The sequence below is a fragment of the Sciurus carolinensis genome, chromosome 12, assembly GCF_902686445.1.
Source record: "Sciurus carolinensis chromosome 12, mSciCar1.2, whole genome shotgun sequence".
Taxonomy (NCBI): Eukaryota; Metazoa; Chordata; class Mammalia; order Rodentia; family Sciuridae; genus Sciurus; species Sciurus carolinensis.
In genome coordinates this window covers 25,412,096-25,424,127 of record NC_062224.1, presented here as the reverse complement: position 1 = coordinate 25,424,127, position 12,032 = coordinate 25,412,096, and the positions used below count along the sequence as shown (strand labels likewise).

Genomic DNA, 12,032 nt, shown 5'->3' with positions numbered 1-12,032 from the left:
ACAGATATGTTAGAAAAAAAGGAGAAAAAAGACTGAAGAAAAGCACTATTCTCTGACATTGAGTGAATAATAATATGGACAAACCCTAATTAAAACTGTATTAGTATACCTGTCACTTGAAATACAGACTACATAACTTTGGTATAGTAACAGTTGCCTTAGAAATGAGAATATTGGTCAAGGGTTGACCTTTGGTAGAAAGAAACCATCTGTCCAACTTTTCCAAAAAGGTTGGTTATATGAAATTCTTAACTGGGTTATAATTCCTAAAAATTACCCTTGAGTAGAATTTTTCATAATTCTTTTAAAATGATTAATGGTGGTTGGCTTATATTTTAATTTTTCTCAAAGAAATGGACCAAGACAGAACTATTTGGATTTTTCAAAAGTCATCTTATATTAGAAAACATGAATGATAATTTTTCTTAGTTCTATAAAGTGAATGAGTTTTACAAAAATAATACATCTGGACTTTTTTTTAATATATATAAATTCAAACTTCATAAAGAAACTTTATGTATGTGATGTGGACTAAATTTTGTCCCTCCTCAAATTCGTATGGAAACCCTAGTCCCCAGTGTGATTGTAGTCAGAGATGGGCCTTTAGGAAGTAATTAACATTAAATTAATTCATGAGATTGGAGTCCTAATCCCATGGGATTGGTGACCTTAAGAGAGGAAGAGCAGGAGACACAGAGAACTTTGTCTTCACTTTGTGAGGATACACTAAAGTAGTGGCCCTTTATGATCCAGGAAAAGAACACTCATTGAAAATCATTTGGATGGCCTTTTCAACCTCAAGAACTATGAGGAATAATTTTTTGTTGTTTAAGACACCTCGTCTATGGCATTTTGTTGTAGTATCACAAGCTGATTAAGGCAGTATGTAGATCGTACCCAATTTCTGGCCCTGCTATAGATAACAAATCTAAAACAAAAATTTCCATATTTTTAAATTACAATGATCTTTTGGATTTTCTGAATATTTTGAGGCCCACCCCACCATAGTTGTTGTTTATTTTCAGCTACTTGAAAAAACATACTATGCCAAAAATTACAGAGACATTCAGTAGCATTCTGAAATGAGCACGCTTTTTACCCATCACAATTTTATTGCACTTCTAAGAAACAGTAGTGCACTCAGATGTAAGACATATAATTTATTCAGTTTGCACAGATGATGTATAATGTCCCAAGAGTTCTTAGACACTGTGCAAGCAGTCTATGAATTTGCCTGCAATCTTTGTGCTGATCTACAACTTACCAGTGAGAATCATTAGGTGCCTATTGAAATGGTACCAATGCTAACTGTAACTAGCTACCTACATTGGCTATTCAGACTGCACACTTATTTCTTTTGCTGAGGATCACTTAAATCAGGCAAAGGGTCCTCTGACCTATATCTATCAATCACTTCCAATTTGCCTTGTGGCCATATGATTTTAGAAGTTAAGTTGAAAGACATTTGCAGAGAGGTCTGGTTTAAATCTTTCTTACAAAGACTAAAGCCCAGAACTTACAGTGACTATTTAGAGTAAGAACCTGTTCTTCAACCCCAATCTCCTCTGAGCCCATTATTTTAATGCTAATTTTATGCATGATAATAGAAATCTCATATTTTAAATATTTTTCGATCACACATTTTTGATAGATTTTTGAAGCCCTGAAGAATCCCTTTTAATGAACCTTGACAGTGGCCAATATTTGATGAGGAATTACTTACTTGAACTTAGGAAAGACAAACTGAGATATTAACAATTCATTAAAACCATTGTCCCAGATTCTGTTCTGGCATCTTCTATCTTACCACTTCACAGTAGGCTATGATCTACTGGGCTCTTTCTTGAAAAGGTTGAAGATTTCTACTAGGGATAGATATAGCCAGGTGGAAAATACATTGTTTCATTTAATAAATGACCCAATGAAAATACATACCAGCACATCTCAAATGACTGTAGATCTAAGCAATCACTTTATTAAATTGTAGAGTCTTAATTTTGTTATGATTTTGAAATATCCCAGGTGTGTCATTTTCTCCTTGGCCATATAGTTTATCCAGCTCTGCATAGCGTGGAGGTCAATCTTGCCTGTAAGAGAGATTGTTTTCAGGAAAACGGAAACTTTTATAATTGGACCAATTCTGGAATACCACAAATTATATGTTGCACAATATTCTGACTTTATAATAAACTCTCTCTCACACACACACACACAAACACATGCACACATACACATGCCACTATACTAATCTTTTGGGGCGATTGAACTAAATTGGTAAAATAAATTCTATTTATAAAAGTCATACTCAAGTTCTTGCTAGGGAGGATAGTCTAGGCTTTAATTAGGTCGAGTGGGTAAAAATTTTTAGTAAATGATAAAGATATGTGTAAGACACAGAAACAATATGTAAAAGATGTGCATAATAAGGACTATTGCAATATTATGATATAACCAAGAGGAGAAAAATAGATTGATTTTAATTCTTCTAACACTATAACAGTAAATGGAATTATATGCTATGCAACTGTTCTAAGTATCTGGAGAGGATGCGAATGTAGTATTTGCTGATATATACTGGAGACTATTCTAAAGTAATATACAATTGTTTCTATCATGCTGAAATTGCTTCTTTAATTATGCTGAATACTTTATATTCTCTTTAGATGCTTTAAACATGTGCTTAAATATGTCAGTATAAGTTGAGTCTTTCATAATCTAGTGGAAGAAAGTTAAATACTGTCATTCATTTTTTGTTAATAAAGAAACTAATGTGACCAGGTATGCTGGCACAGGCCTGTAGTCCCAGCGCCTCTGGAGGCTAGGGCATGAAGATTGTGAGTTCAAGGACAGCCTCAGCAACTTAGTGAGACCCTGTCTCAAAAAATAAATAAATAAATGAAAAGGGCTGGGGATATGACTCAGTGGTAAAGTGTCCCTGGGTTCAATCCCCAGTACCAAAAAAAAAAAAAAAAAAAAAGAAAGAAAGAGAAACTAATATGACTTAAATGTCTTCTCAGACCTACTTCCTACTTCCTATAGGTGACCTTCTTCTAATATAATTGAAAAAGTCCATGCACCCTCAGTCCAGCTGAGACCCACCAGTGATTCTCCTGATGGTCGTGTGGGTCCAAGATTCTTTCTTTCTTTATGGTTTTATCTTGGGGGCGGGGGCAGAATTCAGTGTGTAGGAAAATTGACTTCACTCAAGTGATAGAACTTACAGAGACCAAGCCTGTGAGAAGTAGAGGTCAGTTTCCTGCCTGCAAGTGTAATGTCTTCAGCTACACCACAGCCCTCTCCTCCCAGCACGTGTCTGCCCTCAGCCTAAATCCTATTGTTGAGATCCCTGAAGCATGTCCTAGAAATATGGCAGTAGATTATACTAGGATGATAACTGAAGGGAAAGAATGAGCAACTCCAAAGGGGTCTCTTCTTGAATTATAATCATCACTGAGATCCTGCAGCACTATTGAGTTACCTCCCATGCATTCTATCATAATGCTTCTCACTAAAAATATGTGTTTTAGACATGGGAAATAAATGATTTAGACATAAAGAGGTGAATAAAGAAGAGAGATGTTCTGATGATGCTTCCATAAAATGCTTACTACCTAAAATCCTCTTAAAAAGATTCAAATTCAGCTGGACGCAATGGTGTATGCCTGTAATCCCAGCAACTTGGGAAACTGAAGCAGGAGGTTCACAAGTTCAATGCCAGGCTTAACAACTTAGCAACACCCTAAGCTACTTAGCAAGACCCTATCTCAAAATAAAAATGCAAAGAGCTAGGGGTGTAGCTCAGTGGTAAAACTACCCTGGTACCATAAAGAAAAAAAAAAAAGTTTCAAATTTCAATTTATCTCTCAAAATTTAATGGAAATGAATATTTCCCTATGTTTCTGTTAATGCTGAATTTCATTTATAGTCAGTGGTGAAAAACATTAGACTGTACATCAATTAATACATTGAATCTAATAACTTAAGAAAAAGATTCACTGGAAAGTTATATATCCTCCATTGCTCATAGTAATTTTAAATTTTTAATCCTGAAGCCCCATGTTGAGCATCCAATTTATAGTCTGTTAGAGAATTCTTCTATAAGAGCTCATCAAATTACTTGTCATAAAATCTCTGAAGAACTATTAGCTGTACACAGCATGTGACCTTAGGCCTCTTGATATAGTTGGTGGTTTGTTTTCAAGGATTGATAATTGATACCTTTGTGTATCTTCAAATATCTTCTGATGCTTTATTTGACCAAATTAAAAAGGTAGTTGTAGGTAATTGGTTATTAAAAAATTAAAATAGTATAGATTCAGAGGGGTGAAATCCTCTAAATCCTATCACTTCAAAATTACCAATAAATATATAGTATACATCTTACACACATTTGTATAATCAGAGAGGTATATATACATACATACATATATATATGTAGAGAAGGAGAAAAAGAGAGATGAATACAAAATGCATTCATATGCAAGGAGATAAAATTTTGTCAAATTGCAATTATACCATGAGTATCATATTTGAGAAAATTCATGAATTTAATATTTTTCTGCTGGTCTTTGCTGACACATCTGCAACCTGCAGGCCACTCGTTTCAGACTTTTTCCTCCTGAGTTTATCTTCAAAATTAAGCATTTGAGTTTACTACTTTAAAAATGACATTTCTATAACTTCAGGTTTATCTATTGCTTGCTATGAAAAAATAGATAATCATATCTCCATTATTTTTATATTTTTATGGTGAATAGAAACTATATTCAGATTTATAACCATGACTAAATTATTTATTTTTTGGAATATAATTTCCCTGGAGTCAGTGCCCACTATCAGATGTTTGCGGTAGCTTTTCTGTTCCAGTATGCAGCCACATTATCTGCAACTAATGGTTCTACAGAATCCCTGTGATAGGTACTTTGCTTAGCTTGAGTTGATTTGATTGTGTCATCAGGTACTACATATTCAAGAAGTACTAACTGGTGGTGATATATTTATCATGTATTTGGATGTATCAGAAATCCATTGCCTTTATACTTAAATTACAATTTGAGGAAAAATTCCTTGAAGTGACAATTTCACTTTCTAAATTCTATAGATATCATTTCCCCTGAATGTTATGTTTTGTTTTGTTTTTTTTCACTCTCTTCACAATTTGATCTGTCTTTCTAGATACCGGTAGGACTTCCCTTTTAAATCTATGAGAAACCTCACCAGGAAATCTGTAGTATCCAAACTTTTATCTCTGATTTTCTTGGCACTTGCTGTGTCCTTATGTCAAAGAGGAGAGAGAGATTTCATAGTCTCTTCTTATCAGGGCCTTGATACCTTTGAGATCAAGACTCCAGAGTTAGTACACCATTTAACCTTTAATTACCTCCATGAAGACCCTGTCTACAATTACAGGCATATTGGGGTTTGGGGTTTCCACATGTGAATTTGAGGAGGGAACACAAATATTTAGTCCTAACATTTGTCCTAGATGCTTACCTCATTGTTCTTTTCCATTTGATGCTTTGTGTTCCTCAAGACTGTTTTCTGCATCCTATTTATAATATAAATAATTACACTTATTCAGCCCTTCCTACACATGCCCTCATCTCTGTTGTTTTTAACTGAGTGCTCTCAGTTCTTTTTCTTTTTTGGTTATTTTACCATGCCCTTTGGTTTCTTAGAGCACCACAATTTTGTTTTTTAGGTCATGGTGAATGACTTTTAGCTGTTTCATATGTGAGAAGTATAATTAAACACAGCAAAATTTAAAAATTTTTTAAATGAAATATATAGTCTTTGTGAAACCATTCTTGTAAGAATGTAATATGTTTATTAACACCTGGCAAGAACCATTCCAATTCTAATTCTCCTTTATTGATTATGGAGCAGTCTTGAAGAGGAAGCCAATTAATTCAGTATTAAATAACTTTACGTAAGAACTTTTACATACCCATGCATATGAAATGACTAGCACAGTGATGTTGTATAGTGTGTCCTTGATAGTTTTTAAGTCCTCGGTGAAATGAATTTGGAGTTCAAACGCCTTTGCTGCATATGTCAATGAAGTGAGGCCTCTGAAGAAATAAAGGTTCATAAAATCAACTCAATACCCACGAGGGAAGAGAAGATCATTTGCGTTAGAAATCCTGCAGCCTGATTGACAGATAACTTGTCCTCTGTATTGGTATACATCCTCTGTTCCTCTGCAGCTGCACATTTCCAGGCATTTTTGAGAAACATGAATTTATGGGATTTTTGTCCCTGACTCTGTCATCTACTTTCAGTAACAGTTGGTTTCCTAAATGAATTGGCAACTGGGCCCATCACAGTAGTGTATTGTTTTATATTCTTTGGTATCAGAAATAGTTTGCTTTCAAATAGAAAATAAAAATTTGTGTGTCCAGAATGGTTTTGACAACTCTTTAAATACCATTCCTCCTAAAAAAGAACAAGATATGGTTTGAATAATTTAGCAGTGTTAAAATGTCACATTTTGGGGACGTCTGGTTTGTGGTTTTTCTGAATATCTGAGCCAAATACCTCTCTGAAATTTAACAATTTGTGCGTCTACATTCTTGGGTAAACAATAAATTGTCTTCCTCTTAGAATAAAAGTTGCTATGACAACTTGGCAAGCTTGAGCTAGAGAACTCAAATACCAAGTTCTACTCTTCAGTTTTCCAATATGTGTAAAGATGTGATATTGGTTTGGGCACCTCTGCTTTAAGTAAAAAATTGAGGTGAATTTTCACACAGCCATGTCAGTGAAATATGTTGTAATGAGACAAAGTCTTATGTGTATATTTGCAGATAATTCATTATTTTAGTACAATAGTATTCTTTATGATAACTTCGAAACATTAACTCATTACAGAGATTCAGGGATTAAAAAAAATGCCAAAGTTACAAATGTTGACTTCAAAATTTATATTGAACTCTATTCTGCAAGTTGGAAATTTTATGAGTTCATAATTAAATGAGAATTTGGCAGCTTCATAAAATATATTTATATAAAGATTATATCCTTGACCTTAGTGCTGTTGAACTCTTTGTGATAATACCAGCAATAGAGAAAAAAAAATTAAATTTTAATTGCAATTCAATGTTTAAAGCCATCTTTTCATACCACTCATTTAAAAATTAAATGACACATCTTTTGTTCTTCACACCTAATGATTTCTGGCAAGTTACACAAGCTTCCATTTCTTTATGTGATTACCTAGAATACCAGAATTAAATGAGAGATGTTTGTAATACAGACTTACAAATCTGTCCAAGTTGTCTTAATCAAGGTTGCTGAAGTCTGATTTCAAGTAAGATAAACCTGTTCTTCAGTGAGGATTCTTTTGGTTGACAATCACGTAACTTCAGGTGACTTAACAATAAAAGAGATTGAACAGGTTCAGCAGTAGATCACACTTGATCAGGGAGCTGGCTTTTCCTTTGCGGTGTTTGTTATTCCATGTATTTGTATTGTGTTTGCTGTATCTTCTGGTAGGGCTTCCACAGCAAAATAGGTAGGAGTTCCACATCTCACACATACACATCTTGGTAGTCAGGATAATGGCGATTGTTTTCTCTCCATCTAAGCTCCTGAGTGTCTGGTCCTTAGGTCCCCCTTAGAGCATGTGCACTATGTATCCACCCACCTCTGTGACTGGAAGAGTGACCTGTGCAAAGTGGCGTTGCTTATGTCAAGGAAGGTGCCCACCTCTGAAGTTATAGTGGTGAAGCGCAGGCAGCAAGGAGGGCTGAGTACACCCTGGAGACACAACTGCCATGCTCTGACTCACAGAACCCAAAGGGTGAGGGTTGGTGCCATGATGTTTGGAAAGGCAGGGCCGGAAGCCCACGTGGATTTGGAAACTCCCTTGGGCTGCTTGGCATCCTATTCCCGCTTTCTTCTTCTGTTTTTTCTTCCTTCTCTACTGATCTTTCTTTTCCTTCCATGTGGGCATACATATCATTTGAACATGATACCCAAAGTTTGGTTGGAGGTTTACCTAGAATCTTTATCAAGGAAGAAAAAAGTCACCTCTCTTTTAATCGTGGTTCTCACCTTTTACATTGTGATCCTATTATTTCTTTTAATTATGAGGCAATAATACCTTTAGAAGACTACCTAGAATATTCTTTTCCTTTCTATCATCAATTATATATATATATATACACATACACACACACACATATATACTTATACACATGTATGTACACACATATATATAGCATTGATAGTAAATGTTATATGTATATCATACATATATATAACATATACATGTATAATGATTTCTGATAAATTTTATGGAATTTTTGTTTGGATTAAGTTTCAAAAACACTTGTAATTTATTTAATTAGCATTTAATAAATGCATTAGACAAAAATCGACAGCCCAGTCTTTATTATTCAAGTTATAGTCCTTCTGTTCAGTAAACCTTTTTCTTACATTTACCTGAATGTCTTAAAGTATATTCTATTTAGTGAATTCTCAAATCAATAAGTACAATTATATTTTTATGTTAAAATTATTTAATCATAATTAACCAAGAATTGTAAGATTTGTTCTGAATGTTACTTGTCAAAATCGTTTTTAATAACATTTGAATCTCTTTGTTGAGTGGGAAACATGAAAAATAAAATTTTGTGAAAGGCACCATGGTGATACCAATAATGAGAATCCAAATAGGAGGAGAATTTAATAACCTAGATTAAAGGGAAAATATATACTATCTAAAGTTTTAGGCCCATTAACTGAAAGTAGACCTTCCTATAACCTTATTTTTAAAGAAAAGAAATTTCAATTTGTTGTCACTCAATAGTAATTACAGCTCAGACATACAATAAATATTTCTAAGAGAGATGTCTTTTGTTTGGCCAGCAATCAGATTCAACATGATTATAGTAGAAAAGACAGTGTACACAGAATATTTATTTGCCTGTAAGTTTTATGTACTTAATGGTTTCTTCTAAAAAGGATTACTAATTTTACATATATTATTTTCATCATCTTAATTCACTCCCTTTAATGGTTAGATAAATTATTTTGCTATTTTGAAGACTATTAAAACTTCTAAATTTTTAAATTTTATTTGTTCTAATTAGTTGTACATGACAGTAGAATACATTTATACATTTTGACAGATCATATATAAATAGAGTGTAATCTACCATTTTTCTAATTATACATATTGTAGGAACACATTGATCATGCAAGTCATACATGCACATGATGTCATAATGTCTGTTTCACTCTACTATAACCCCTTTTCAAATAACCCTTGCCCTCCCTTCTGTTCTCTCTACCTGATATAAAGTTACTCTATTTTTCCCTTTCCCCCACTCCCTTGTTGTGAATTAGCTTCCACATATCAAAGAAAACATTCAACCTTTGGTTTTTTGGATTTGGCTTATTTCACTTACCATGATATTCTCTAACTCTATCCATTTACCAGCAAATGCCAGAATTTATTTCATTTTTCTTTAAAGCTCAGTAATATTCCATTGGAGATACATATATATATATATCACATTTCTTCATCCATTCATCTGTTGAAGGGCATCTAGGTTGGTTGCATAGTTTAGCTATTGTGAATTGAGTTGCTATAAACATTGATGTAGCTGTGTCACTGTATTATGCTGATTTTAAGTCCTTTGGGTATAACTGAGGAGTGGGATAGCTGGGTCAAATGGTGGTTCCATTCCAAGTTTTCTGAGGAATCTCCATACTACTTTCCATAGTGGTTGCACCAATTTGCATTCCCACACCAGCAATGTATGAGAGTACCTTTTCCCCCACATCTTTGTCAACATTTATTGTTGCTTGTATTCTTGATAATTGCTATTCTGATTGGAGTCCATAGAATTTTTAAAGAGAATTTTAGGAACACTATTTCAGTTCTTGATGTAAATTCTTCTCTATATTGCAGGAGGATACAGATCACAATTACTATATATCTCGGATATATGGCCCATCTGACTCTGCCAGCCGGGATTTGTGGGTGAACATAGATCAAATGGAGAAAGACAAAGTGAAGATTCATGGAATACTCTCCAATACTCATCGGCAAGCTGCAGTAAGTGCTTTGGCATTAGAGTTTCTTTGGTTCCACTATGAAGTTTGTTGGATTAATTGGCATGTGATTTGGCATATGGCCTGTTCTGTGTGATCATTTTCCAAGTATTTTCAGTTGTGTAACTGCAATATGCATCAGTAATTACATTATAAATATTAAAGATAATAAGAAAATTGTTTTGATTAGTCACCATTAATTGAACCAAACTTAAATCAGAGATTCAAAGTTGATATTCTCCTTGTATTATTTTTAATTTTGTAATTCATGAGTTAATGGAACTATTTTTAAAAAAATTACTTGACTTTGCTGTCTTCCATTTGATGTGGGTTTACTGCTCTTGGTCTTGGAAAAGATTTAACCAAAACCATTTGTGATTCAGATAACATATGTAGACCAAATAATGGGTTCAATTTAAAGGGAAAGAATAAAATCTAGAAGGCATCAAAATGATCATTGTAAACCTGGGCTCCTTATTTACCAGGCTTGTTTCCTTAAATAAATAATTTAGTTATTCTGAGTAACTATTTTGGCATTTGTTAAGCAGAGAGAAAAGGGAATATTCATACCAGACACACTGACCTACATGGTAATTGATATCCTATTCTATGTACCAGGCGGTATCCATCCTAGCAATAATCATGTGATTTAAATATTGCTAATGTCTAGCTATTGCAGATGTGAGAACTAAGTCTTGGAAATGTCAGAGAACCTACCCCAAATGTCTAACGCGTTAGTGGGGAAATTGGGATGTTAATGCAGATGGTCAAGTCCTTGCTCAAAAATGTGTGTGTAAAATTGGTCACACTTTGATCTTGGAATGCACTTCAGTAATCATTTTTTTGGTAGATGCCTAATTTAGCATTTTCAAATTTACTTTCTTTTGCTGACACATCATTTCAGTTTAGTATGGCTTCAAGTGAAAACCAAAGAGTTTAATCTCCTCAGTGCAATTGTCATTATTAATATAAAGGTAGAATGAATGGAGATAGTAGTTGAAGTTATTTAGAAAGGCATTGATTTGATAAATGTTAAATATCAAAAATTTTGGCAATGGACTTCATTGTTTATATACAGACATTCCTCTGCCGGGATATTAGCTTGAAAGAGTTAAATTGAAATTAATTATAGTTCTCCCTGATGAGTCACAGATTTTCAATGTAGAGGATGTACTTTTTTCTTTGTCAGGCAACCCCAGGCAGGATGACAGATTCAGAAATGAATCACTGTGGGATTTAGGGCAGATCTTCAGAAGAAGAAAAAAGAAATGAGAAAGATTAGATCAGGACAATGCCCACCCAGAATCTATTGCAGTTGGCTGCTTTCCCATTACAAGACAGTGCCTATTAGTGTAAAATACACTTCCTGGAGTTTGAATGTTTAGGTATCCACGTGGGGATTCCATGATGCAGCCCAGTCTGGGTGTCAGTCACTGGGTGATATCTAAAAACAGAGGAAAGTTCATCAGTTGAAACATGAACTTCTTACACACTGATAAGGTCATCAGGTGTGTTCTCTACTTTCCCAAAGGTGAAGCAGATTGTGTGTCTTGTCTGTCCTTAAAGAGGTTTTGTTGTTGTTGTTTTCCTCTCTCTGGGATAGGGTTTACTGGTTGACTTGTGACCTCAGCTTTTTGTCTCATGAAGAGTTATGATAATTGAGAGGATCTGTTTGTTCCTGTAGTTCATGTGGGGGTGACATGGTTGCTTTCAAATCCCAAGGCAGGCCTAAACAGAAATAGAAGGATGTTCTGCTTGCAATGATTCTGGTGTTCCATGTGTCGATTTTTAATATAACTGTTAGGAACCTTTCTTTTTATTATTCTGCCATTGTTGTATCTTGATTTCTTGCTTTTTCACATGTATTTTTTTGTTCTTGTTCTAATTAGTTATACACGACTGTAGAATTCATTTTGACACATTTTTTATTCTTCTGGTTGTACATGTGCGGAGTTACACCAGGCGTGTAA

At 34.1% G+C, this 12,032-nt stretch overlaps 1 protein-coding gene across 2 annotated transcripts in view; it reads left to right on the top strand.

The window, feature by feature from the left end:
• The window catches only part of Plxdc2 (plexin domain containing 2), a 415,814-nt gene that overhangs the window by 190,115 nt on the left and 213,667 nt on the right, over nucleotides 1–12,032 (top strand). For both annotated transcript variants that reach the window (XM_047520000.1, XM_047519999.1), the window contains one exon: nucleotides 9,920–10,066. In XM_047520000.1, coding sequence (XP_047375956.1) covers nucleotides 9,920–10,066 — 147 coding nt within the window. The remainder of the gene's footprint in view (nucleotides 1–9,919; nucleotides 10,067–12,032) is intronic.